The 25,175-nt window shown below is 40.2% G+C and overlaps 1 protein-coding gene and 1 long non-coding RNA gene across 2 annotated transcripts in view; one reads left to right on the top strand and one right to left on the bottom strand.

Moving 5' to 3' along the window:
* Nucleotides 1-81: 81 nt before the first annotated feature.
* obsl1b (obscurin like cytoskeletal adaptor 1b) overlaps nt 82-25,175 on the bottom strand; it is a 29,595-nt gene continuing 4,501 nt past the window's right edge. Inside the window, 25 exon segments of the mRNA XM_018683172.2 lie at nt 82-696; nt 1,939-2,104; nt 2,106-2,209; nt 2,617-2,883; nt 3,072-3,176; nt 3,403-3,564; nt 5,477-5,630; nt 5,928-6,040; nt 6,783-7,049; nt 8,194-8,460; nt 9,024-9,293; nt 9,429-9,695; nt 9,810-10,079; nt 10,207-10,357; nt 10,359-10,483; nt 10,571-10,805; nt 10,807-10,847; nt 11,064-11,339; nt 11,441-11,716; nt 12,172-12,444; nt 12,537-12,812; nt 23,574-23,849; nt 24,030-24,296; nt 24,396-24,707; nt 24,856-25,116. Coding sequence (XP_018538688.1) covers nt 686-696; nt 1,939-2,104; nt 2,106-2,209; nt 2,617-2,883; nt 3,072-3,176; nt 3,403-3,564; nt 5,477-5,630; nt 5,928-6,040; nt 6,783-7,049; nt 8,194-8,460; nt 9,024-9,293; nt 9,429-9,695; nt 9,810-10,079; nt 10,207-10,357; nt 10,359-10,483; nt 10,571-10,805; nt 10,807-10,847; nt 11,064-11,339; nt 11,441-11,716; nt 12,172-12,444; nt 12,537-12,812; nt 23,574-23,849; nt 24,030-24,296; nt 24,396-24,707; nt 24,856-25,116 — 5,192 coding nt within the window. The 3' untranslated portion in view covers nt 82-685.
* LOC127142363 (uncharacterized) lies at nt 9,562-16,502 on the top strand. The gene is made up of 3 exons (XR_007813025.1): nt 9,562-9,631; nt 15,647-15,749; nt 16,423-16,502. It is a non-coding gene; the product is annotated as an uncharacterized LOC127142363 (long non-coding RNA).

Here is a 25,175-nt window from a genome sequence, read left to right as displayed (position 1 = left end):
ATTTCATATGAAAACAAACAACTATCATTCTCCAATGAGCTCAAATGTAATACCCACTCAACAAATCAAACATGCCCTGTATTTACATCACAAGCCACTTTTTATTCATTCAAACGTTTCATCAAAACATAAAAAATTATTTCTATACAACGGACAAACAGAGAAAACAGACATTAAATGTGAAAGTGAATGAACTAAAACTTAAAGTTTGTTATGGATATGAGGGGGAGTCAGGTGGTAAGCTAACGTGTCTCCTCTGCTTTCTAAACCACTGTCACAACAGCCACACAAAACCATGCTCTGATATATGGGAACATGACACTGGGTGTAAATCAGCTCTGGTTGAAGATATGTATCAAAAAGTTCTACAAAGAACCAAAACTGTTATCAGTCAAAACACTGACACTCACACTGACATTATTTACAGTCCAAACTGCAAGTTGTGTTATGATAAAGGAACTGCCTTGAAATTTCTTCACACACTATGGCAACATTTTACACGAACAGAAACTCCACTCCTTGAATTAACTGAAAATCCATCACAACCCCGTTTCAACCTGTTTTATAGACTGTATGTAAATATATATATAAATATATATATAAGCAACGTCAATGTTACAACCTGAAAGCGTTAAAATAACAATCGATCCGTATCGACCGGGTGACGACAGGCAGGAGATGTCGCTCAGGGATCACCTGGGAAATTTGAGCAGAGAAAAAAATGAGACTGACGACCAGAGGGCATCAGTAAACAAGTCTGGCCTTATTCTGTCAAAGTGTGTATCCGAGTTACACAAAGGCAGGTTTTGCTAGACGTGTTTCGAAACAAACTTTTTAACTGCAAACTTTTTAAAACCTTTTTGGCTTATAACCCTCAAAACAAATCACCGTCTTGGCTATTTGTGACCTGAGACACTTTTTATGCTTTTAATTAACTTCAGATTTATCTCAGGAACTGAGAGCTGCTGTGACCCAACTGAAGACCTGAACCAGATCAATAAATTATTAATAACCTACATTTACACATATTATATGACCACATTATAGCTCACTCATATATTCAGAGCAAATCCATCTTATCTGCTGGTGTCTGTCCCACTGAAAGCATCTAGACCTATACTGCAAAGTCTGACTCGTATCATACTACATTTTGAGTTGTTTAATTCGTTTTAATTTTCTCAGCGTAGTTTCGAGTTGTGCGTCATAACGCCTTCATTTCATTGAATTTCTGACAGCTTTATGACCTAAACCAGATGATTGAACATAATACTCTTTTGCTTAAAGCCAACATAATAAAACCAAAAATAGTTTACTCTCCTGCACATTTAAATAGCTCAAGAAGGGTCTGTGAATATGTGGTCTGTATTGCTTGACCTACATGCCCGCAAATAGAGCTGGATCATAAACACCTTATATTATTTACAGAATGTGGCGCTCTCTGAGCCAAAACATTTACTGTATTTACTGCTGTGTGCCGCATGTGCAGTGCCAAGTCATGCAACACACTCTAACACACCGCCTGGACAAGCCAGAATCAGTCTGTCGGTCTGAGGGTTTCAGGTTGTGTCTGTTTTCTCCTTATGCAAATATATTTTTTTATTTGGATAGTTGTTTGCATTAAAGCAGCTTCTTCTTCTGCTAATTGAGAGTGTTTTGTTCCATTTACTGTACATGTACTTCCAGTATTCTTTACAGTCATAAGGGGAAAACTCAAGACTTTGTTATTACCTCCATCTAGTGGTTGTTTTTTGAATTACATCACTGGGTTATACATTGAAGGAGCCAGACTTGTACATTTTAAAATTTCTTTAAAATATTAGAATATTAATCTATACCATATCTATGGCTTCAACTGGGGTAAAATAAAGTTAAACTGAGGTGATGTCTAGTAAACTGCTCAGAAGATTGCGATGAAAAATGTCTTCTTCCTTCACTTACTGAGCACCCGGAGCTGGGCTCTGCTCTTGGCTTTCCCAGAGGTGAACTCCACCACTCCACTCATGTCCGGGGAGGTCTGTCTGAGCGTTAGCCTGTGCACTGTGCCCATCTTCTCCAGGCGAACCCGAGAGCTCGGCTGTAAGGGCTCCCCGTTCAGACTCCACATCAGGAGCTTTGGGGACGGGGACGGACACCTCACACTCAAAGCAGGCTTCATCGGGGGCCGTGACCTCCACATCGCTCAGCTCTCTGATCATCAACAAAGACTGGGCTAAGGCACAAAACAGAGGGAAAACCGTTAAGCAAGGTTCCCTAAAACGTATTAATCAGAGTTATGACATATATTATATCTGAGTGTTTTTAGTCTTTAAGCTACACCAGGTCACATTTGCTGAACAACAGCGACCTCTAGTGGGAGATTGTAACTGATCACCCCAAGTTACACAGAGCAAGAAGAGGCGTTCAGGACACAGAGCAACATCTCAAACACATTTTTCTGAAATCTTAGGTGACAATCTCCCACCACTATTCCATCCCCAGAGAATATGTGTGTTACTTTTGCTTACATTTGCTTAATATTTAATATTTGCTTAGTGTGTTGCTGTGAAAAAGGAGGCATTACTGTTATGCCCAAATATCCCAGTAACAAACAGCTAATGTTTTGTTGCACTCTCTTACCCTCCACTGTCAGCTTTGCAGAGCAGGTGTACTCTCCAACCTGGACACTGTACATGCCCTCATCATCTAGCGCCACCTGCTGGATGATGAGCTTGCGATAACAGCCCTCACTGCAGATCTCAAAGCGCTCTGAGGGCAGTATGACATTGCTGCCTTTGTACCAGCGGATGCTACATCTGGGGTTAGACACTGTGCAGTCCAGGATCACGCGGGTCTTCTCGAGGACGGTCTTATCCTGCAGGGGTTTTACGATGTTGACAGGAAGCTCTGAAAAGATACAAATACTGTGTTTAGTGTAAATCATAAATCCAGTGAAAAAAAAAACACACTGAAAATCTAACAAGTCATTCTCTATTATCTGGCCCCAATAGATGAAATCACAAATGTATATATATATATTCATAATATATATATATATATTCATAATAACATGTTGTCATTGTAATGTGTAGTACCTTCCACCTCCAGGTAAGCGACTGATTCAACATGTCTGGCGACAAATTTGATCTCTCCAGAGTCCTCAGCTCGCACGTTGCACATAAGAAGAAAATGTTTGGTCCCTGAAATGAGAGCAATAAATGAAAGTGATAAATATTAATCAGCCCAACTGGCTCAGCTCTACTAGCTAAACATATGCAGCAAGTCTCCTCTTTAGCTGTTGTCTTACATTGGTTTACACATTGTATATGAGTATTTTAAACCTCTGTCTTGTTGCAGTATTTGAAGCAGAACATCGTCAGCAGAGTGCAGGACTATGAATGACATGGTAATGATTTTGAAGCTGACCTTCCTGGCGGATCTTGATGGTGCTGGTGGGTTGTATCCTCTCCCCATTTTTGTACCATTCTCCTGGCACATCCTCCACTGAGATCTCACAGACAAACACAGCGTTCTGATCCTCCTGGATGTCCAGATCCTCGAGGCCCTGCAGGACCAACAGCTCCCGCTCTGCAGAAAGAATCACATTTTTAAAAAAAATATTTAAGATTTCAGTTGCTCACTGATATCAATCTGAGAGACAGAGAGAGAAACATCCAAGATAATCACAAACCTTCTTTTTGTCAGAACAGGAAGTCTAGGCCATGGTTCCTTTTAAAATTCTTAAAACACTGTGAATATATAGAAATGTGGCATTTTCTGCACTGTTCCCTACATGTGTATCCTGTGGCCAAAACATTACTATACACCTCTGATGTTGTACTACTGGAAATCATAGACAGAGGGCAGTGTTGTGCTGCATTTGCAAAGCCCAAAGCCACTTTTCAAAAGCAGGATGTTGACGTCTTAGTGTATTTTTGAGGGAAATAAAAATATGAAAACTACATTTACAATGTTTCTTACCATAATAGAACTGTCTTAATAATATGTTTTGATAATAATAATATTAATACTTCCACTCATTTTGATATAGTCTTATCACAAATTCCCAGTATAACACATCATTTTGTTACTGATATGTTTCGTAAAAGAAATATTACATTTATGAACATCATTCTATTGGTTTTGAAATGTCCACCTGATCACAGTTCCTCCATAAAACCCTTTATTTTTTAAAGAAAAATTACTCACAATTTGAATTGGAATTTGATTTGAATGTTCACCTGAGTACACATTGCATTACTTTTGAAAAGTATTGACATTACCTTGTGTTGTATTCCAAGCCTGTTAAACGTAAGGAAATAAAAAAACGTGATAGTACAACCTGGGATTCTCCATACACGTCTTTTCTGTCACGTTTAAAATGTAGCAAAACCTTTACGCATGCGCACTGCCTTTATTATAAGGCGCGTTAATGTAAACGTCACACCCACCCAACGAGAGAAAACGTTCCATAAAACCTTTTACAGCGATCCCGAGTAAATATGTCGTTCAACACGGAAACTGCCCAAAAAACGGCGTACACGGTTTAACTGTGAGATTATCAGACTCCACATACGATAATAAGAATGATAAAAGTGTAATTTGTCCCAACCATTTATACTGTGGTTACCTTGACTGTGAACAGGACTCTGCTCCATGGTTACAGGTTAGAGTTAAACGTGAATTTTTGGCTAAATGTAAACACTAGCTAGCTAGCTAATATACCAGGAAAGACAACACAGTTCCCACCATTAAAGAGAAACAGCTAAACAAGGTTGGAAAGTCTTAGGAACAGCTAACACAGAGGTTGTCAACAGCAGGTAACACAAAGATGGCAGCTCTTATCTGGCATTGTGAGTATTTGGTAAGTGCTTTCTTTTTCTTTTTACCTTCTTCTTTTGTGCATATTTACAGTCTTCTCGTTCAAAACTATTCTACTTTGCATTACCAAGCTAACTACTCACACATTTAATGTAAGCACCTTAATCAACAAAGTGTTGACATCCTGTAAAGTATCTGATTTTGACAAAGCTTAATGCAACTCATTTATACTCTCCTGTTAAATTATGGTAGCACCAAATCTTAAGAGTTGTTTACTGAAGCTTAAAATTTCTTTGACATTTATGTCAATACAAGTTGTATTTTTTTTTTATTTTTTTTTTAGCTAGAGTAATTCATGCATGCTGTCAGTTGAAAGGACCTATTATGTTGTGGTGCTGTATGTCGTGGTTTGTTGTAGTCTGGGTACTTGCTGATAGTGATTCCAAACCACATTGCTCATTGTTTGTGTAGTTCTGTCTAATACGTCTCGTGACATTGTTGTTCTTTAAAGACAAACTGACATAAGACTCTGAAAATCTCTTTTTTTAGAGGGAAGCAAATACTGCTTCCCAGCCTGGGTTTAAGTTACTCTTTCTGCCAGTCCATACCATTGTATCACACCACTGTGAAACTTGTGGCCCTTTTCTGTAATTTATAGTATTTAGACAGGAGACTTTACCGTAGACCTCCACAGTGCAGGATGTAATAGCGTCTCCAGCATCGCAGGTATACATGCCAGAGTCACTGACTTGACATTTCATGATCTGAAGAAAACGTTTTCTTCCCATTGCATAAATGCGCAAGTCCTTGCTTGGCTTCACCTCAACCCCATTCTGAAAAGGATAAAAAAAACAAAACAAAACACTATTTATTTCATGTGCAATTATTGTCCAGTCAGGTGAATTATGGTTCTTTATTATTTCACACTGATCAACATAAAGTTAACACAAGACAGCTCAGTAAGAGTTTGTTTTACTTTAGTCTTAAACTAAAAATTTGGCCCAGAATTTTCAAATCTTTGGTGGTAAGGACTGAAATGCCATGCCCACAGAGATTTTGACTGGAGTGAGTCTTAAGTTTGTGATTGTTTAGTGCTTGGCAATGAAGAAAACCAAAAATCCATCACTTGCCTTAATCCATTTTACATCGATGTTGTGTCTTGACAGTTCACACTCAAGAGAGATCACTGCTCCTTCAGAGAATTTCCGGTCTTCCAGTTTTCTGAAAATGGTCACCGGGGGCTCTGGTGGAGAAAAATAACCAAAACCCTTTTTACATTTCCCCAAAATGCATTGCTATACAAAATTAAACTACTCTCAACAAGCTGTCCCAAGCATGTTGGAGTCTTTTAATGGCCAATATGAACAGAAGTAATGGTTACAACAGGCAAACACTGTCACTGTATGTTTGAGTAGATAAACTTTTAAAATATGAACCTGCCCTTTAAGTTATGTGGACTAATTTACCACGATGACATTTTCATCCAGTAGCCATCCTCAGAGCTTTAGCCCCTAGCTCAAAGGGATGATGAATACTGAGTGACTCGGCATGGAGCGGATTATTTTACAACACGAGGTTAAACTAACACCTGACAGAAAAGACAGAACAGAGCTACCACTTTTCATTGGGTCATGCTAGGCTATTTTGTGTTTGTAACGTGAGCCTGGATAAAGACAACAGTAGCGCAGCCGTCACTCCATTCTGTTATCATGCCTCCACTGGTTGGCATTTGGTCTAGTCTGAGTGGATCACTTTAGCTACCAGTCTGAGGTCATAACAAAATTAGTACAGTAAAATTCTGTTATGGTAGTACTGTACATGGTTTGTGAGCTGTGGATAAAAAAGTGCAAATGATTATATTTAATTGTAATTATTTGGAAGCATTAAGTTGGTGACATGTTGGATTACTGACATCATTATAGAGCTTGTTAATAATTTTAATAATTGTAAATAATACTATAAGCTACTTTTTATAGGTGACCTACCCCTCACAACAAGTCTTGCAGATGTCTTCAGATTCTCTACAGAGAACATAAAGGAACCAGTGTCTTCTACTGATAGGTTAGAGATAGTGAGGCTGTGGACTTGTCCTTTGGCACTCATACGGAAGTGATTTGTCGGCTTAAGCTGGATTCCATTTCTCGTCCAAGTGCCTGGGACATTGGGATGTGAAAGCTCCACCTCAAACGAAGCTGTTTCTCTCTCTGTGGTTTTAATGTCCGTCAGTCCCCTCTTGATTGTGATTCTTCGAGCTGTAAAGGGAGTTTGCAGATGGATGTAAATGAAAACATTGATGTAATCCAGCAGCAGACTTTATGTGTTCTGCAGTGAATCATGGACCATAAGTTATAGTACAAGTGCATTGAACTATCTACTTTGTGAATACCTTTTGTGTATAAGGAATAAATAAAAATAAGTAATAGGTAAACAAAAGTTATGTCTGAAAGATTGGCTCCGGTAAAAAGCATTTATATTCCACTTTAAGACTGAGCAGACATGGTGTCCATTTTCTGTCACAGAGTGGGCTTGGAGTCTGTCCTGTGCACAGCAGCCTGCAGTTAAACAATACTCGCTGGCACACATCGACAAGGTGATATTTTAGTCATTTGAGTACTGGGCTTTATACAAAAGCCAGCTTTGAAACTGCCAACATTTTTCACTTATTCTAATACAGTCAGGCATTCCCTGTGGAAAAAAGGAGTGTTTATTTTGGAGACCTGATGACAACAACCTTAGTTTTGAAGGCCAGGGTGTAAATTTAGATGCAATGAGAGGAGATCCAAATTCATAGGAGGTGCCAACAGCAGCCTGAAGTCCTGACTTTCCCCTTCCCACCCACGGCAGTGTTGAAAGAACAGCCTTTAATTCACCTACTGCCCTGTGGATCATAGGACTAAGAAATATAAGAAGCATGCACGGAGAAAAACAATCATAAGTACATCTTAATCACTACAAGATGCCGTTTTATAGTGTGTCAAGGCTGATACTTTTGAGAAATTTAAGTGGTTCTTGTTGGTTATTTTAACTTTGTTTACAAATGTAATTCTAGTCCTTGTGCAATAGCATCTTAACTTGTTATTGATCAAGCACTTCCTGTACGCTGCCATCTGCTTTATGTTTGACATAGGTAAAGAAATCATTAGGGCTCTATCCTTTGTCAATATAGAACCCCTGGTCTGAGGGTGAGCTTGGGCTGTAAGGCTATCACCTGTTGGTTGCCATCGTGTTCCAGTACAAGTGCCATCCTGGTCCCCAGTCACTCAAATTACTCTTACTCAGTTAATTGAGCTTTGCCTTCACATGAAGCACTGGTGGAGGGTGCGCAAGAGGTGGAGCTGTTGGCAACAGCAGTAAACAAACAAGAACAGGGCATAGTGAGAACACGTGCACACTCACGTTCCACTGTTAGCTGGGCTTGCGTGCGGTCATGGAGGGTTTCACAGCTGTAGGTGCCCCGGTCAGACATGGCCAGCTTGTGTATGGTGAGACTGTGTTTTCGGCCCTTGTGTATCAAGGTATATTTGGCTCCAGGGTGGATCAGCACCCCTTGCCTCATCCACTGCACCTCTCCTGAATCCAGACTCACCTCCACCTCTAGCATTGCCTCACTGTACTCTTCAGCAACAACTGGCATCATTTTCTGAGTGAACAGCACCTGTTGCTCTGAAAATGAATACAGGGAATCACTAGATGACTACATGTCAATGCTTTGCATACATTTATATATTGTTTCTGCGTAACAATATTGAAGCCACTGCGAGACAGCGAAATACACCGCAGACTAATTGAAATTCAGCCAAGTCACATTGCAAGTTCAGGCACACAGAGCAAGTAATAAGCTCTGAGGAGTCTTGCCCCTTGCAGTGTCAACATACACCAAAACCACAGAGCCACTTGTCTCTGTCAGTTACCAGAGGAATTCTAACAGGAGAAGCTGCTAAGCACTAGCCGTCAAAGTCGCCTCTAACAATTTCAACTTGTCTGACAAGAGTGATTATTTATCGTATTTGCTAATATGGTACCAATGGTACACAGGTATTTAAACTTTCTGTTCTACGTTTATGCTCACATTCACTTCAGAGTTGCTGAAAATAGCTCATTGTTACTGTGATAACTACCAGTGAGATAAGAGGTTAATGATCTATTGTTAAATGTTGAAACTTCTGTGATTCACAGAGACAAATATATATATGATTATAGTGTTAATGGATGGGGCAAGAACTCACCTTGAACCTGGAGTTCTGCCTCCGATATCAACCCCTCTGCATCAGCTGTCACTCTGCTGCTATCTGAAACCATGCAGTTGTGGATGCAGAGCATGTGGCATAGTCCATTGCTTGAAACGACAGTCCGCTCATTCAGAGCTATTGGCTTGCCATTTAAGCGCCACACCAACTGAGTGTCCTCTGGTGAAACCACACACTTAAACACTGCATCTTCTCCTTCACGGACTGTGATGCTACGAAGCTCCGCTATGAACTCAACAACACGGGGAGCTGAAGGCAAAGCATTCAGCTGAATTAGATTTAAATGTCGCTTTAAGATGGCACACTGACTGTTTTAAACAATTTTCTAATACTTTATTTCTTTCTCTGAACTGCCTTGAAGTTGTAAGATTTAAATGCACTTACTTTCTACACTGACAGTAGCTGAAGTCCTGTCATCTGTGGATTCACAGGCATATTCTCCAGCATCTTCATCTACAATTTGGTGGATGGTGAAGCTTCGCTCTCGGCCTTGTGCCCGTATCGTGTGCCGACGGCTTGGAGAGATCTCCTGGCCATCCTTTAGCCACTGCACATCTCCTTTGGGCTTGTTGATTTCACATCGCAGGGTAAGGCTGCTGCCCTTCAGAGACACAATATTCTCCAATGGTCTGATAAATTTCACCTTCATTTCTGAGAGGAAGATTAAGAAATATGATATAATGTTAACTTTTTGGCAGTTATTATCAAGTCAGTGTTCACCAGGGAGTAAAGGTCACATTTCGATTGGGAGTGCCAAATTCTTACCTTTGACTAAAAGACTGAAATACATCTCATCTGTGTTTACGTCACAGACATATTCTCCAGAATCTGACAGCTGCAGGGGATTAATGGTGAGCTTGTGGGTATTACCCTCACTGGAAATGTGAATGTTGTCCTCGTTCAATAGTTGGCCATCTTTCAGCCACCGAACATTAGCTCTTTCATTGCTCACAATGGCACACAGTGTGACACTCTCGCTTTCATAGGCTGAGATGTTAGTATTGTCTTTTTTGTTCACAAACTTGGCTGGTGGCTCTGAGAAAAATGAGATGTACAGAGATGTTGCTTATAAATCCCATTTGCATATGTTAAAAAATGAAGTTCATCAAACAGACGCTGCAGAAATTAAATCTGAAACGTTTCAGAATCGCTTTAGTCTTACCTTGCACCTCAACAATTGTTATCAATTTGTCATCGATGGCATCACAAATGTATTTTCCAGAGTCTGAGGGCTGAAGTCCAGAGAGAACAAGCTTTCTCACCACGTCATAGCTGTCAATTTTTATACGTGTATCTGGTTTCAGTATCGTCGCCATTCCATAACCACTGAACGGTGGCATTTGGCCGAGACACTTCACACTCCAAAATAAGGTCATCTCCTGCTACCAGGATATGATGCTCTGGGTGCCCCGAGTTTCCAATGATCTGCACTGGAGGCTCTGAGTATAAGAGACATACTACCAGTTATTGCTCTCCTGAGTGGAGGACAGACGGATAGTGTTTAAATTACTTAATAATATGGTTACCTTTGACAGTGATATGGAAGACCATCTTATCATCCACTGCATCACAGGTATACTCTCCAGAATCTTCGAGTCCAGCATTTAAGACAACCAGTGACCGGAAGACGCCTTGTTCCTCACTACAGTATCTCTCAGTGTCAGTAATCAGCTGATTATCTTTGTACCAGCTGACTGAGACATTGGATCTTGAGAGTTCACACACAAGAATAATGTCGTCTGACACCAAGAACTGCTTTTCTGTTTTTGCATTCGGTTTTTCCAAGAATTTTTACTGGCAACTCTGAAAACACACAAGAGGAGAATTTCTATTGGAACAGAATAGTCTGTTCTATTAAGTTTTCATTGCATAGCACAGAGGCTATACAGTTGCAAAGTGTGAAGAACTATTTCAGGCATTCTGTTTTATGCCCATGTCTGGCAAGCTTTCCTCAGCAATGTTACCCAAGGCTCATGGATTTCTCAGAAACAATTGGAATGAACAAACCTGTCTACCTACCTTGCACTTTTACATGGAAATCCATCACATCGTCCTTTGCATCACAGACATACTGCCCAGCATCTTCCACTGTTAGAGAGTGAATGGTTAATTGACGCATAACACCATCTTCAAGGATGGTGATATTTCTGGAGTCTTCTACTTCTTCCCCATTTTTCTTCCAGGTGACCTCAGCATTTGATCTTGAAACTTCACAATCTAAAACCAGAGTCTCCCCAGCCATTTTCTCTACTCTGCTTGCCATCTTCCTTGGACGTATGAAGCGAACAGGAGGCTCTGTGTGTTAAGAAATGTTGTGTTAAAATTGGATAATGGATACTTACACAGCAAATCATTTATTTAACCTGTAATTTTCCTCATCCTTTGGTATTTCTTACCTGCTATGTTTACAAAGAACGTCATGGAATCATCTGCTGTGTCACATACATATTCTGCGGAATCTTTGACTGTAGTTTCAGGTATGATAAGTCTTCTGTAGACACCGTCCACCTCTAGAATAAGGTTGTCATTCTCTTCCACTTCAAGTCCGTCTCGATACCAGCGTACTACTGCATTGGGCCGTGAAATTTCACAGCTCAGTACCATCCTCTCAGAAGTTTGCTGGCAGAGCTCCATTTGTGACTGACTTGGGGATACAATTCGCACTGGAGGTTCTGGAAACAGACATTTTGACCCAGTTTATCCATTGCTTATTAGCTTAATGAATGCTCCAAGAAATCTGCACTCATCTCTGTGAAAATTCGACATTGTTGTCCAAATCACAAGTCATGCAGTTTTCAACAAAAACTAGTGAATAAAATGCTCTACGTGGCATATCACCTGCAGGAATGTCTTTGGATATATCTTTGATCTATGATGGTCTAATTAACCCCTAATAGTTGCATTATTAATTCAGTATGCCTCAAATTAAATGTTTGTCATACACAAACAGCGTCTTGCCTTTGAGGAGAGACTGTCCAAAAGTTTGTACCGTTTGTACAATTCACACATTTAGCTTTAGACATGCTCAGATGTTACTTTGCACACTCTTGTTTGTTTGAAGCCTACTGATGCCTTAATTACCATCATCTACATGCATTCACTATTACAAAACACATATAAACATTACCTGTAATACTAAGGTGAAAGAAGATTGAATCATCTGCTGTATCACAGACGTATTCTCCAGAATCTTCAACTCCACTTGAAAGAATCTTCAGTCTTCGATAAGGGCCTTCGATCTTGAGCTTGATGTTCTCACTCTCTTGCAGCTTTTGGCCATCTTTGTACCAGCTGACAACACCGTTGGGACGAGACAATTCACAGCTCAGAATAATTTCGTCAGGGACATGGCGGTCAAGGTGGACGTCTTCCTTAGGGTAGATTATCATCACCGGAGGTTCTTTAGAGAAAGAAAATGTGAAATTGAAACATAGTCTGTAAATTCTTCTCCACATTTTTACACAAACAAATTTTTCTAAGATATTTTATTACCTCGTATGGTAACCTTGAAAATTAAAACGTTGTCTCCTGCACGGCATGTGTATGTGCCTGTGTCTGACAGTTGGGCTGAATGTATTGTCAGATTTCTTTTGGTGCCCTCTGCTTCAATTGTAACATTATTGCTCGGTTGCATTTCAGTTCCATCTTTGTACCACTGGACAACACCATCAGTCCTTGATACTTCGCATGATAGAACAAGCTGTTCTTTTTCCACAACACTCTTGAAAAGGTCCTCCTCTGGGATATCAGCAAATGTTACCGGTGGTGCTGCATAAAACAGTACAGAAAAGAAGTAAGCTGTTGCTTGAAAGTAGGATTTATTGTTTATGCTCATGCGTTCAGTAGCTGTAAGGTCAGGTTTTCACAGCTTAGACATGCTGGTCTCAAGCCTTGCTATCTAGATCTTCAACTTGTTGTAGACATTATGATCATCTGTGGGTGTTAATCCACATTGAAAGAGTTAATTAAAGCAATGCACTGAAGTAATGGCAACCACAGGTGTGTTGTAAAAAACAACAAACTCATCAGAAAATCCTAAAATAATGTTAATGTTTTTAGACGTTGGTCTTAATGTGAAGCATGAGTATGAAAAACAACTAAATGTTTAATGAAATTAGGACATTTAGGAAGGAAGGAAATCAGCTGATGAATATGCTTCCTTCATAGATATTAGAGGTTATGAGGGTGTATAAGACTTGAAAACATCTTGCCAAGAAAAGCTTAGCATATCACCTTTCACCTCCACATAGAAATCGTTGCAATCTGAATCATCATCAGTTTTACAACTGTACACCCCAGAGTATGAAGATGTGGTCGACGTCATAACCAGCGTCCTCTTATTGCCCTCTGAATCGATGTTTATTCCCGATTTTGGCAAGAGTTTTATTCCATCCTCATACGAGCAGGTCTGGCTTGGAGGGTCTGAGATCTCACACTGCTGTTTGATCAGGCTGTCTGCTTCAACAGACTTGTTCCTCTCAACCTCTGGAACAGCTGAGAATCAAACCGGTGCTATAGGAATTTCAATCCATTGAACAGTAACCAGATGGTAATCAGATTTGCTATGCTATACTATGTAACATACATGGATTTACAAGCTAAAGGCAGGCAAAATCTGATATTTGGATCCAGCTGGGACAGATGGTGTAAGAATGGTTTGGTATATAAGTTTGAAGGTTGACAGTGAGATCACTCAGTTACTTTAACATTGCTGTAGTCATGGGCTCACATGCAGTTTTAGTTGTTAATACAGAGCTTGTGCAGCCATAATGCCCTTTCAGACCAGTGGCTCTGCAGCGTCTGCAATGCTGAAATTGGGAGTAATATGGGTCACTACTATAACTACTGGTCTGGGCATTTTTTTCACTGAAAAAGCTGTAAAGACACTGACATAGTATTACCAAGTTGTGGCAAACATTTTGGCTATTTACACACACAGCGGACAGGGCGAATGTAACATTGATTTGGAGTTGTTTGTGTCTCGTCAGAAAACATCCAAAAGTCCAATATTCACTGTAAAACACTAAAACACTGAATAGATCTCAAGGGAAGTGAAGAGTTGGTTGATATGAGTGGCTACCTTAGACGTTACATATGATCAATTGTCAACTTAAAAATATTGAGAAGCTTTGAGCTACCACCAAGCTTTTAAAAATAGTCAGCCACTTACTACTTTTAGATAAAGGGCCTTTAAATATTTGCTTCTTACTGAGCTGCATATCAATGCTGTTACTTAATAAATAATATTAATATCAAATAAGTTTTTTATCACATATGTATTTATCCATGATCATCTTTAAGTAAATGCTATCACATCTTTACAATTTCTATTAGGGTGTATATGTTTCAATCATAAATAGTAATGTATTAGTACACATTATCTAAGAATTTTATAAAAAATATAAAGTTAAAGCCTAAGTTGGTGTTGTAGCCAAGCATTAACTGACTGAAGTTAGTAATTCTGACAAAGCTCAAAATACTTAGATCACCTGCAACATCCACCTTGAATTCTATATGGTCATCTGCGGCCTCACAGCTGTACACCCCAGAGTGTCTGACTTCTGCTGATTGAATAACCAGCGCTCTCAGTTTTTCTTTCTCTTGGATTTCATATTCACTCTTTTGTGGTAGCTGTTCTCCATCCTTGTGCCAATAGACTTGGGCATTTGGCTCTGAGACTTCACACTGCAGCTTAATTGGACAGCCTGTCTCAACAAATTTGTTTCTCGCAACCTCCGGAAGTGCTGAAAACCTCACAGGAGTAGCTGGGGGGGGGTATTATGAGAGCAATACAGAACACTGCTGTTAAGCTGTCAGAATATCATTTCACAAGTAGTGTTGCTCACATGAAACATTTTAGCACACACAGTGCTGTTTTCATACAGTGTTACAAAATACTAGAATTTTTTTAAAAGTGTTTTGTCAAGAGTAATTGTACAAAGAAGTTAAGTGGATGCCAAAATGTTTGTCTCACACCTGGAAGCTCATTAATTCAAACTGAACACAAGAAAATCACCTTCAACGTCCACATGGAATGTCACAACATCATCAGCAAGGCCACAGCTGTAGAGGCCAGAGTCCGAGACCTTAGCAGAATGAATCATCAACTTTCTGAAGCTGCCGTCTCTTTTCATATCAAGGCCCGTTTTGCAAAAAAGCTCCACCTCATCTTTAAACCAGGAAACCTGGGCAGCGGGGTCTGAGACCTCACACTGGAGAATAATTGGACAACCAATTGCAATCATCTTGTATTTTTCTGAGAGGGGGATTGGCATGATCTGTGGCGATCGGCCTAAGAGAAGGAAATAACAAAGGTTTTGGATAAGAGGTGAAGTCAGTGGACAGAACACACTGCCCAGCCAGTAATACCATGTTCTCATGAACATTCAAAACCACTCACACCACACAATAAGATGGACATGGCCTGTAAAATACGAAGATAGTAAGAATAGAGATAAATCACCTTTCACGTCCACTTTAAATGAGACGCTGTCATCCAATGTTGAACATTCATAGATGCCACCATGTATGTTTTCAGCTGAATAGATGAGTAATGTCCTTGTTAGATCATCTGATTGTATTTCCACATTGTTTTGTGGCAGGATTTTCATCCCATCCTTGTACCATTTCGACAGGAGCAGAGGGGTCATGAGAGAGTTCACAGCTGAGGACAATGGGATCACCTTCCTGGACACATTTGTTCCGGTCAGTCTCTTGAAGCTCTGAGAACTTCACAGGCAGTGCTAAAGGTTTCAGATATTGCAAAAAGAGCATCTTAATAAGTTTCAGAAACTTATTTTTTGGACGTAATTAAATATCCAGCCTACTGTAATTACAAAGAATTTCAAGATAGGAACTGAAATTTAAGTAAAGCAAACAGATGGCAAAATTCCTTCAGAACACAGCACATTTGACAAAACGACATAGAAACTGACAGACATTAAGTAAGACAAACAATGATTCAAAAGGCTAAAAGCTCAAGATTCAAGTTGTGAAATTTCAGAGTTATCCACAGTAATTGTACACCGACATAAAAAACACAGACAAAGATAAATGGACGAGACATAAACAAGAAAGTAAGTGTTTGTTTGTGGTAATGGAGCCGTATTCAGTTAGTGTCCATAATGAAGAGAAAGAGAGTTTAGTCTACTTAAGTTATAGAACATGCATGACGAGAAGCTGCCTAGCTGCCTATTATTTCCAGAGGAATCCTGTCACATTTTTAGTAGTTGACTAAGTTGGGGAAGTAGAAAAATGGACCATTTTCTGTTAGGTGATTAGACAAACATGATTTATCATCCTAACTGCTGCTACAGTTAGTTGGCAGTGCAAGGCAGTGAAAGCACTACTCTCTGAGCATCACCTTTTACTTCCACAGCAAACTGAATGTCATCATCCTTTGACTCACAACGGTATATGCCAGTGTGAACTTGCTCTGCTGATGGGACAACTAGACTTCTCAAATTTCCCTCTGACTGGAAGTCTACTCCACTTTGAGGTAGGAGCTTTGTTCCATCCTTGTACCAACTGACTTGTCCAGAGGGGTCTGACAGCTCACACTGTAGAGCAATGGGACAGCCCGCCATGACTGTCTTTTTCTGGTCAGCGTCAGAAACAGCTGAAAACTTCAGAAGTGGAGCTACAGGATTAAATATAGAATAGGACTGGTCAATAAAACATGTACTGTGATTAACCAAATCAAACAAAGCACAATCCTCAAACTAAAGCCTTCAGCTGTCCTCTAGGAATATGTTTATATACAATTAAACTACAACAGCAAAATGTTTTGTAGGACATTTGTTGTTGCAGTTAAGTTACATAGACACATAATCTCTAGGAGACAGGGTTGCAGCTTCATATTCAATCATTAAAAATATATAAAAATCTTTAATCTTACCTAACCATTTTGACTCAGTATGTATAGCAAAATGTAGCTTTAAAATTATGTTTTGGCATTTGTTCAATCCCAAATAAAGCCAAATTTAAGCCTGACAGTGATCATTAGTCAAATGAAATTCATTTATTGGTTGAACTGATGTGTGATTTTCTGTTTTTAATAAATAACATTTTTTTCCCCAACACATTGCTGCACATGAGCCTGTAGAATGATAAAGCCCACAGAGTTTCCTGCCTTGGATTGTTGGTTGGAAAGTTGGAGACACTCCAATGGCCAGTCGTCTAACTTAGTCAAGCAAAAAATGAATGGAAGTAATGAAGCCAAGGCCACCTGATGTATTCCACTCTACTTTTCTACTCTCCTGATGTGACTGTGAAAGAAGGCCAAAATATCAGACTGTGCTAAAACTACTGTACATAAGCCTTAAAGAGAGGAGTACTGTATCTTCAGAAGCATTTAAAGAAACACTCCATGAAAATACTTAACCTCAAAGATTACTTTGTATCAGGAAAAGGGTTTTGATTTGTTTGTCAGACTTAGAAATAATATTCCCTGGCTAAAGTGACTTTATCATTAGTACTTGTAATATTTGCATCTACTTAACCCATTTCACGTTGTGTGCCCATTCCTCTTCTGTCAGCCAACAGTGTTATAGCATGTTCCATTAAAGAAGAGAAATATGGATATGTATAACTTATTGTGAAAATGTAAATAAGAACTATACATACATGTCATCCAAATGGTGTTAAGGTGAAGATTTTATATTTTTCAGCTCTATGGCAGCATCCCAATCTTTGCTTCTGTCTCTTGAAACTATTAACCTGTCTACTTTAGGTTCACTCTATGCTTGCGTGCTTGCTATCGGCAAAGCAAAAACATTTTAGATACACTTTACCCCTACTAAAATCTATTTGCAGAACAGATGAAAACAACTTTTGTCACCTTTAACATCCACATGAAACTGCATTGCATCATCTGTTGTCTTGCAGCTGTAAATCCCTGCATGAGACAGCATCGCTGACTGGAAAGCCAGTGTTCTTATGGAACCCTCTGCCATCATGTCTTGGCCAGCTGCTTCTTGTAGTTTTATTCCATCCTTGTACCAAGTTACTTGAGCGTTAGGATCTGATATCTCACATCGTAGTACTAAGGGTTCACCAACTTCAACAGACTTGTTCCTCTCAGCCTCACAAAGTGTTGTAATTGTCACAGGCGGAGCTGGGGATGTTTGAGGTAACATCAAAAGAAAATTGCATCACTATGACTGACTACAACAAAAACGATGCTTTCAAACAACAAAAGAGCAAAATCTCAAATCAAGATTAGTCATGCCAATAAATCTTAAGAGTTAAAATAAGTCACTATAAAATATGTCTTCATGTTATATTAGTAATCTAACGAGGTGTCTTTGGTTAGACTTGAGATAACTAGGCATTCAAGTTAGGATTTGAGGCTAATGTACTTTACTCTTTTACCTATTTTTGATATTCCTTACAGACCACCCAAGCTCAAAGTTTTACTAAATTAGTTTTAGTATGAACAAAATCAAGTACATAAATGCAGAAATTGTCAAAATGTCAAGGATTGCAAAAAGCAATCTCTTCATTTTACACAATGTCAACATTGTGCCCGTCCATTTTTTGTTTGATAATGCTAACCATTTAAATCACCTTCAACAGCCACCTTATTTGCAGTGACACTGTCAATCCAATGAATGTCACATGTCCTTGTTAGATAGATCTCCTCTGATTGGACCATTGATGCCTGCTTGAGATAATAAGGTTCTGCAAACTGAGTTGATGATCTTTGCCCAGAGTTCACTGTGCTGTCTACTTGGTCTTCTGTGGCTTCCATGGTGTGATGACACTCTGCTTGGACTGTTGTGGCCTGCATGGACTGATACAACACCTCTGAATGGTTAGGTACTGCTTGTCCTGTGGGATAGAGGTCATCCAGTCTGCCATATGCAAACTGACATAAGTCGTAATGCTCCCCTGTTTGGACAGTTTCTCCCTCTTTAGAGTTATACAAGTCCAATGATTGAGGAGATGTGGTGTCAGGGAAGTCACTGAGCTTCTCTGACTGGCAAGTTGATGTCTGTGGGGGTCTGTTTAACTCCTCTGACTGGTCAGTTGCAGTCCATAAGGAGTTACAGGGGCCCTCTGAATGGACAGTTTCAATTTGTAAGCAATCAAGAGGCTTCTCTGACAGGACAGCTGGCGTCTGTATGGAACTACAGAGGTCCTCTGATTGAACAGTTGCAGTCTGTAGGGATTTAAAAGGCCCCTCTGATTGGACAGTTGCGGTATATAGGGATGTAAAGGGCTTCTCTGATTGGACAGGTGCAGTATAAAGGGATGTAAAGGGATCCTCTGATTGGGTAGTTGCAGTCTGTACAGATTTAAAGGGCTCCTCTGACTGGACAGTTGCAGTATGTATGGATGTAAAGGGCTCCTCTGACTGGAGAGCTGCAGTATGTAAGGATGTAAAGGGCTCCTCTGATTGGACAGTTGCAGTATGTAAGGATGTAAGGGGCTCCTCTGACTGGAGAGCTGCACTTCTTAAGGAGTTACAGACCTTGTCTGATTTGACTGTTGAACTGTGTGAGTGGTTAATGAGGTGTTGTGATTGGGCAGTTGAGATCTGGAGGGGGCTCCCTGACTCTGACTGGACAGTTGGCATCTGTATTGAGCTGTGTAGCTCCTCTGATTCAACAGCTGCAGTTTGTAGAAAATTACAAAGCTCATCTCTCTGGACAGCTGCCTGTAGGGAATTATCAAATTCCTCAGATGGACCCTCTGCATGCTGTATATAATAAATGAATTCCTCACCTTGTGATTCTGTGGACTGTTTAGTGTAATGGTGTGTGTCAGATTGGATTATTGTTGGCTTTGCAGAGTTACAGTAAACTGGTGGTTGTCCATTTATTGTTTGTTGATTGTTGGCGAATTCTTTTGGCTGCTTAGTCATAATCCAGTCAGTCGTATATTCATAGGTTGACTGAGAAATTGGCATATGCCTGGAATGGTCTTCATATGTCTGAGGATCTCCTCTCCTGCCATCAGAGATGCCAGAATTGCATTTTGAGGACATGCAGATAACTTCAACAGGACAAGCCTCTTCGGTGGACTTGTTCTTCTCTTGGTCAGAAGAGAGCCTTGGCGATGTAGCTATAAGCATTGTGATGTACACAGAGAAAGGTTTTCAGTGGTTGATGGTCTCAATACTTCTTCTCATAACAGAATTTTACATCAGTGTGGGTTAGCATGGAGTTATGGGATAATCCATTGCAAAGACAAACAAGAAGATCGACCAGGTTTGGTCTGAGATTGAGCTCCTATATTTCCCCTTTCAACTGACTCCTTGTATTGTTATTCCATCAATCTCTGCATTAACACCATAAAAACCTAAAAAGTACTTTAATTTTCTTCTCTTTGATAAGAGTTCGTTGTCATTGCAACGGGGAGAGGTTCAGGGCAGCAATGTGAATGAGAGGATCTGGTGATGATAAAGACATAAGATGGACTCAAAGAGTTGTAAGCTGCTTGTTACAAGCAAAGATGGCTGTTAAATGAAGAATGACTTGACAAACACAACATATATGTTAGTATGAGGAGCAGCTACTCAGCTACTAAACATCCACAAATTTCATTTAAAAAAAATTGCAGGAAATGACATGAGACTGGAGATGACAATGTGACAAAAAGCAATTTTCTAAAGGAAAAAAAGATGCCTCAGATGATTGAGCTAACAATAAAATACACCACCATTGTTAGTGGCATTTATATGCTGGGTTAACATGGATGACTGATGTTGAAATATATCAAATCACCTTTGACATCCACAGTGTATTGGGCAGATGCATCAGCTATCTCACCAATCTCATCACCATAGAGACACTGCTCTGCTGTTTGGACAAAGCCAAAGAGAAAACAATGAGCTGGGTGATAGCTTCATGTATGTAACTAAATTCTTTAGTCTTAATTGTGCAGGTACATTGTGGAACACCACCTTTCATGTCCACATTTGACTGTGCATCACCAGATGTTTCACAGCCAAACCTCTCATCACCAGACAAGTCATGTGACTGGAGGGGCAAGGCTTGGCTGCTGCTCTGTGATTCACAGTCAGCTTCACTTTTTGGGTAGATCGGGGTTCCATCTTTGTACCAACAGGCTTTGGCAATAGGATCTGAAATCTCAAATTGCTGAACAATTGGGCAGTGCTCTTCAGCAGACTTGGTCTTCTCAACATCAGGACCAAGCAGATATGTCGCAGGTGGCACTACAGACAATCATTGGGGGGATAATTTCAGTGTACATTATCCTAGATATTAAAAAATGACTTAAAAGAGACACTGTCACAGATATCAGCTCTGCATTGTAACAAAGAAAAGAGGTCAGACTAAAAGCTACATAAAGAGTGAGTCATAACTAAAATAGAAAACACATGTACAAAAAATATCACCTTGATTTTTTACTATCAATTGAGCAACATCATCTGCTGTTGCACAATAGTATGCTCCAGAGTTTGAAGGATGAGTTGGTTCAATAACAAGGGTCTTCTTGATGCCTCCCATTTCAAAATCAGGCTCTCTATTAGAATCATGTTCTGTATCCCTCTGCCATGACACCTGGACAGCAGGGTCTGAGGTTTCACATGTTGGTTCAGTGGGGCAGGTTGCCTCAAGTGCCTGCGTCTCCACAACGTCTGGTGAGGGTGACAACGGCGACGTTGGAGCTAAAGATGATGATTCATATTATAATTGTGGACTTAACAGTGCATATTTAGACTAATTAAGAAAGGGGTTATAGGTTGAGCTTTCCCAAACAGGGGAACCAATCTGTTATATCTCAGACCAAACAACTCACATTTTCAAGGATTACGCAGATATTTTCGTCAGTAGAGATTAATTTTACCAAACAGAAGCAGTTACAGCTTCACACAAAACAGTACAGACAGACAGATATGCATATTGTAAATGTTAGTTGCATCTAGTCTCCATGAAGCTCTAGTATTTGCTCTTAAGATTCAAAAATTTGATTAAAAATCACCTTTAATATCCACAGTGAAGTGGATAGTGTCATCAGAGGTTTCACAGCTGTATAGCCCTGAGTGCAAGAGCTCAGCAGACGGGATAATGAGTCTCCTCATTGTGCCATTACTCTGTATATCCCAACCATTCTGCGGGAAGAGCCTTACACCATCTTTATACCAGCAGACTGGCACAGTGGAGTCTGCAACCTCACATTCCAGCTCCAAAGCCTTGCCTGCTTCAAGTGACTTGGTTCGCTCAACGTCAAAGATAGTAGAGTACGTCACTGGTATAGCTAGCATTGGGAATTCAGGACAGCTAAATAAAATCAAGACTGTGGAAATGGATACCTTGCAAAAATGTAACTGCAGAGCAGAAGATGAAAGGGCTTTGGAGACTTTCAATTCAGGAAGAGCCACAGCAGTCACAAAACAAATGATCATAAATAGTAATCACCTGGTGTGTTAACAGTTCTTTAAGCTTAAGTGCATGGAACAGTCCTTCAAACTGTATAGAGTAGAAGCGGGGATTATTAGTGGCATCTAGAAAGAGGAGGTGGGGTTACAACATAAACGCACAAGATAAAAAGTGTAAAGTCACCTTTGATCTCCACTTGAAACTCCATGGTATCATCTTGTGTGGTGCATCTGTACACACCAGAGTGGCACAGCTCTGCAGATTGAACAACTAATGTCCTTGTGTTGCCCTCTGAGTGGATTTCTATTGCAGAGTTTGAAATGAGCTGCATTTCATCCTTGTACCAGCAAACATGGGCCTCAGGATCCGATACCACACACTGGAGTACAATAGGGCAGCCTGCTTCGATGGACTTGGTCCTCATTTCTTCAGGAATTGCTGAGAACTTCACAGGTGGAGCTATAGATATGTTTAGATCTTATGTCAACCTTAAATCAACCTCATGCCAGCCGTTTAGATTATTCATCATAATCTATTTACCGACATCTAAGCTGCTAACATGCTGTAATGTAATGAAAAAAGGTGACAGCTTAGCTGCATGTCTAATAAGCGTTAAGAAGAAAGGCAACGGACAACATTCAAGGGTGTTGTAAGAGTTAGTTGCTCTGCTGAGGAGGAGCTTGTTAATGTTTCACATCACTTAGAGGTAAAACAAATCACCTTTGATGTCCACACTGAATGTGATGGTGTCACCCTTTGTCTTGCAGCAGTACAACCCCGAGTGGAAAAATTCTGCTGAATGCACAATCAGTTTTCTTGCCAAGCCGTCAGTTAGAATATCTACTCCACTTTGAGGGTGGAGCTTTGACCCATCTTTGTACCAGTGTACCTGGGCAGAGGGATCTGAGAGCTCACATTGTAAAACAATGGGACAGCCTGTTTGGATGGTTTTGTTCCTCTCAGCGTCTGGAATTGCTGAAAACCTCACAGGTGGGGCTAGGGATATTTAGATATTTTAATGGATTGTTAAATTGTAAAGATTATATGTTTGTCAGACTTTAAAAGAAAACTAAATGCATTTTTTAAATTAAAAAAGATAAGAAAAAGGGGTAAATGTGATAATAAAGATGGTTAGTCTCTGTAAAAGACACTAGTATTGTAAGAAACTCACTCCACTCACCCTCTACTTCCACATTGAACCTGATGACGTCATCAATGGCATCACAGCAATACACTCCTGAATGTGAGAACTCTGCTGATTGGATAACAATTCTTCTCATGGTGCCCTCTGATTGGATATGAAGACCCTCCATTGTTTGTAATTCCGCACCATTCTTGTACCAGTGCACTGGAGCTGCAGGGTCTGACAGCTCACAATAGAGCACAATGGGGTTCCCAATTTCTACAAATTTGTTTCGATCCATTTCTGACAGTGGTGAAAACTTGACAAGAGGAGCTGCAAATATCAGATAAACAATGAGAACTGAGTCGTGTCACAAGGGATGATAAACTGAATGATACACTATGTTAGTGTCATCTTGCACTGTTGCTACCAACTTTTTTTGTACATTTGCCTTGCCAAATTCCAATGAAAACAAACAAAAAAAAACACAAAAAGGCCAACCAAGACACATACCTTGAATGTACAGTGCTGCAGAATCCCGGATGCCATAGGCAATAAATGTTATCTCAGCTCCATTATCTGTATCGCGTACACCTCGAATGCGGAGAGATTGGTGTGTTCGTGACCGACGCATGGAAAAACGTTCATCCTCTTGAAGTTGAGTTCCATTTAAGAACCATGTGCCAATAACTGAAGCAGAGAGCTCAATAGAGAAGATGGCATCTTGTCCCTCAGGCACCAAGGCATCCTGTAATGGAGCTTGTATTCTGGCCACTGGGACTATAAAAAAAAAAAATCATGACTCAGCAAGCAATATCCTCAGCCATGTTGAGTTTGAATTAATGGAGGAAAAAGTTGTTTTAGTGTAGCCAAACTTACCCAGGTGAACAGCTCTGGGGAACTCGACATTGTTGCTCTTTCCATATTTGTTTACACTGCAAATTCGAAATCGATAATCAGCCTCACAAGGTACACTGTCACCAAGGATCTCTACAGAGGTTGCAGAGTCAGTAGTCAGGCACTGCAGCCACTCCTGTGAGCCAGTGCCCACTTCCTGTCGTTCAAGCACATATCCAGAGGGAGGGTTCTTTCGTGAGTCCTGAGCAGGAACCCATGACAGAAGCGCAGCATTTGCACGCTCTGTGTTGATCTGCACACCCACTGGACAACTGGGAGGACAATGTCTGGCCGCTGAAACAAGAAAAGTCCTGTCATGCATCAACATCCCTTTGGATGGAATACCTTGGTTCCAATTCCAGGAGCAGCTAATTAAGCTTAAGCAATGTTTTGAACAGATATTGCTGTAGGATTGCTGTAATTCACAGATAAGGTACCCTACCTTTCACTCTTAGCTGAGAGGAAGTCTTGGATCTGCCTACAAGGAAAGTCACAAGGCCAGAGTCTTGAGGCATTGTGTTGACGAAAACCAGAATGTGAGTTCGACCAAAGGACTTAAGGATGGTCTGATGGGTTTCACGCAGCTCTGTGCCATCTTTGTACCAGTGTATGTCCATTTCTTCTTTTTCCACCTCAACACAAAAGGCAGCATTTTCGCCCTCCAAGACATCCACTTTTCTTGGAAGCTTCCGCAAAATTGTACCTGCAAGGAGACACTTGAGTGATTCCTTAGTGCATTAACAGGACAAGGAACAACAAGCA

This window comes from Lates calcarifer, linkage group LG1, assembly GCF_001640805.2.
Source record: "Lates calcarifer isolate ASB-BC8 linkage group LG1, TLL_Latcal_v3, whole genome shotgun sequence".
Classification (NCBI taxonomy): Eukaryota; Metazoa; Chordata; class Actinopteri; family Centropomidae; genus Lates; species Lates calcarifer.
Note: the sequence above shows the minus strand (reverse complement) of the source record. Positions and strands in the feature narration are given on the sequence as shown.